The 3,484-nt window shown below is 43.8% G+C and overlaps 1 gene segment (V, D, J or C); it reads left to right on the top strand.

Annotated features, from left to right (window-relative positions):
- Positions 1-245: 245 nt before the first annotated feature.
- LOC125149376 (probable non-functional immunoglobulin lambda variable 1-50) lies at positions 246-887 on the top strand. The segment is given in 2 exon segments: positions 246-273; positions 550-887. Coding segments are annotated over 2 exon segments (366 nt in total).
- The last annotated feature ends 2,597 nt before the right edge of the window (positions 888-3,484 follow it).

The following is a 3,484-nucleotide window of genomic DNA, read 5'->3' as shown; positions in this document are numbered from 1 at the left end:
CAAGGGAGCAGTGGGGAGGCTGGAGCTGTCTCTCTGATGGGCACTGGTCACCATGTCACACAATGGTGTGTCTGTGACTGGACACTAGGGGTCACTCAGGGCCTGGTTCTGAGGGGTCAGGGTTATTGAGACTTGAATCTGCCACCTGGCACTGCCTTTGCCTTCTGCTCAGGGCTCCCATCTGGGACCTCCCCACCCCCTGGCCCCACACAGCCCCTGCCCTGCCCACCCCTGACCTCCTCAAGATGAGGGACCAACCGGGGCCTGTGAAAGGTCAGAGAGCTGGGGGTCTCATGCATGTATGGGTCCTCCCTCTCTCAGAGGTTGAAGAGGGGAAGGAGAGGTTAGGGAAGGTCTGCTCAGCTGTGGGGTCACAGAGGGCAGGAGCAGTCATGAGGAACGGGCCTCCACCATGGCCTGGGTCTCTCTCTTCCTCATCGTACTTGCTCACTGCACAGGTGACTGGATGCAGAGACAGGGGAAGGGGTCCTGCTTCCTCCTCTTGTCTCTAGACCCTAGCCTCATCCTCTCTGTCTCTTCTTCTTCCAGGGTCCTTGGCCCAGTCTGGGCTGACTCAGCAGCCATCTTCAGTGTCTGGGTCCCTGGGCCAGACACTCACCATTTCCTGCACTGGAAGCCCAGCCAACATTGGGGCTGGTTATTGTGTGTTTTGGTACCCACAGCTCCCAGGAATGACCCCTAAAGCCATTCTCCACGAGAACACTTGGCCTTTGGGGGTCCCAGACCAGTTCTCTGGCTCTGGATCTGGCAACACAGGCTCCTTGACCATCACTGGGCTCCAGGAGGACGACGAGGCTGATGATCACGGCTCACCGTGGGACAAGAAACTCATTGCTTATGCAGTGCCCAGTCCTTTGGGGAAGTGAGACAAAAATCTGCTGTTTCCCCAGCAACAGGGCTCTTCTCACAGCCTCCTCCCTTTGGCCAAGTCAGCTGCTTCCTTCGTTTGGTGTAAACTGTGGTGTGAGAACAACGTCAAGGAACTTTGGTTAGCAAATGATCCATATTCTATTAACCTCAGGCCCCCAAGCCTGTCCCCGGCTGGAACACGTTGTAGGAGATTCTCCTACTGGGGAGAAATTCCTGGGTGTCAGGGGCCAGCTGCCCTGGGGACAGAGTCCGTGACAGGTCAGGACAGAGCCAAGAACAAAGAGTCCAGGTGTGTCTGAGTGTTGATACAGTGCTGCCCAGATAATGTGCATCCATAGCACTTCCTGAACACCTAGTGTGTGTCACAAATGACTCTAGGGATGTGGGTCCCATGTGGACGTGACAGAAAGGGTCCCCATGTTCAGGGAGTCGACAGTGTCTGGGAGAAGAAAGAGGACACAGAAGCTAAACATGTTGTAAAGGAAGGTTGTCAAAAGTCCTCTCCATGAATATCCTTGACGATGAAACACATTGCAGGAGCATGGGAGTAACATGGTCACTGTGCATGAGAAGCCTTAAAAGTGTTCATGGCCAAAGACGTGAGTAGAGTTCATTACGATGCAATTGACAAGAAAATGTGTTTATTCCTGTGACACACAACACAAACACATTTTAAAGGTAAGTAGAGAACGTTACCTAGTTATAAGCAACATGTAAGACTTCTGAAATATATAAATAATTTGTTTTCAATGAATGACATTTCTGATAAACATAGAAAGTATTTTGGTAAAACAGAGTGCTTGTATTCTAGGCAGATAAGGTTAAAAGTGAATAAACCTTTTGTTTCCATTTTTAATAAGAGCAGACCAATAGTTCAAGAAAATTTTGAACTTTACCCCAGAGAAAACACAATTCTAATGTTTCATCCATGCATTTTGATATGAAACCTCATTTATTTACTGAATATTTTTAAAATTTAACCAGTACTGACCACACTTAAAATTCCTTTCCAGGTTTCTTTCCAAAATCCTACTACAGCTTTCTCTTATACATTTAGATCTCGATCTAAGGATTCTTTGAATAACCGGACTCATGTTAGGACAAAATTATTTTTCTTTTCCTTCAACACAAAATGTATTCCCTTTCTTCATACTTTTTCCCCTCAAAAAACACATGTCTTACTTTCCTGGAGCACGTAGTTGTTTTCCTTATTGTTTTTAGTAGCCTAAGTTATATTTATTAGAATTCCTAACTCTAGAGAACTTAGTTTTCTAGTGAAAATGAAATAGGAAGCAACTGTGAACTGTTTGGTATGCCAGTATTCTTTAGATTAGCAAATTTATGACTACCTTTCACAATTTCTAGAAACATAATATTTATATAAATAACAACCCAAAATACTAATGGACCCACATTTATCTTTATAGTTTTTCTGTACTAAGACAAAAGTAGATAAGCAGATGGTTCATACTTAAATGTTTTATTATTTTATCTTATTTACCTTACAAAACATAAAGAACTACAATTGTTAGGAAGCTATACTCTCCGTAGCAATTAGTAGATTAAATGCAATCCCTATCAAATGCCCACATGCCTATTTTGCACTCTAAGAAAAGATGATCTTAAATTTCTGTGGAATTGCAAGGACTCAGAATATCCAAAAAATCCTGAAGGAAAACACATTTTCAGGACTGACAATTCTGGTTTTCAAAACTCACTGGGGCACCTGCGTGGCTCAGTTGGTTGGGCATCCAACTTCTGCTCAGGTCATGTTCTCACATGAGTTTGAGCCCCACATTGGGCTCTGTGCTGAAAGCTCGGAGCCTGGAGCCTGCTTCGGATTCTGTGTGTCCCTGTCTCTCTGCTCCTCCCCTGCTCGCACTCTGTGTCCATCTCTTTCTCTCTCAAAAATATATAACATTAAAAAAATTTTTTTTAGATTTCAAAACTCACTAAATCTCACTTATGAAGCTATAGTCAACATGAATGTGGTACCTGCCTAAAGATAGACATAGGGATAAGTAAAACATATATCAGAGGCCAGAAATGAATCATTCATATATGGTCAATTGATTTTCAAAAGGATTCTCAGAGAATGTACTCTGAAAAAAAAAGTTCTCTCCAACCAATGGTGCTGGGCCAACTAGATATCCACACACAAAAGTATGAAGTTAGACTCTTACCACATACTATAAACAGAAATGGATGTAAAATGGATCAAAGATCAAAATTTTAGAGCTAAAACTAAAAAGATCTTGGAAGAAAACAAGAAGGAAATCCCCATGAGTTTTGAGCTTGGCAAGAGATTCTTCACATAGGTTATCATAAGAAACACCCAAAAAAGGGGGGGGGGGATGATCATCAATTGGGCTTCTCAAATGTTACTATTTTTGTACACCCAAAGATACTATCAAGAAAGAAAATGCAACCCTAAGTACAACCACATCTCCCAGAGGCCACTGAAGGAGATAAGAAATGCTTGGGACAGCCTAGCTCCAGCCATGGGTTCTCAGTAGGACTGGGACCACCATGGTGTAAACTCTTCTCCTTGCGTTCTCTTCTTACCACACAGGTAAGGACGGTCCTCGGTGAC

The sequence above is a fragment of the Prionailurus viverrinus genome, chromosome D3, assembly GCF_022837055.1.
Source record: "Prionailurus viverrinus isolate Anna chromosome D3, UM_Priviv_1.0, whole genome shotgun sequence".
NCBI classification, from domain to species: Eukaryota; Metazoa; Chordata; class Mammalia; order Carnivora; family Felidae; genus Prionailurus; species Prionailurus viverrinus.
The sequence above is the reverse complement of the archived record's forward strand: the minus strand, read 5'-3'. Positions and strand labels throughout refer to the sequence as shown.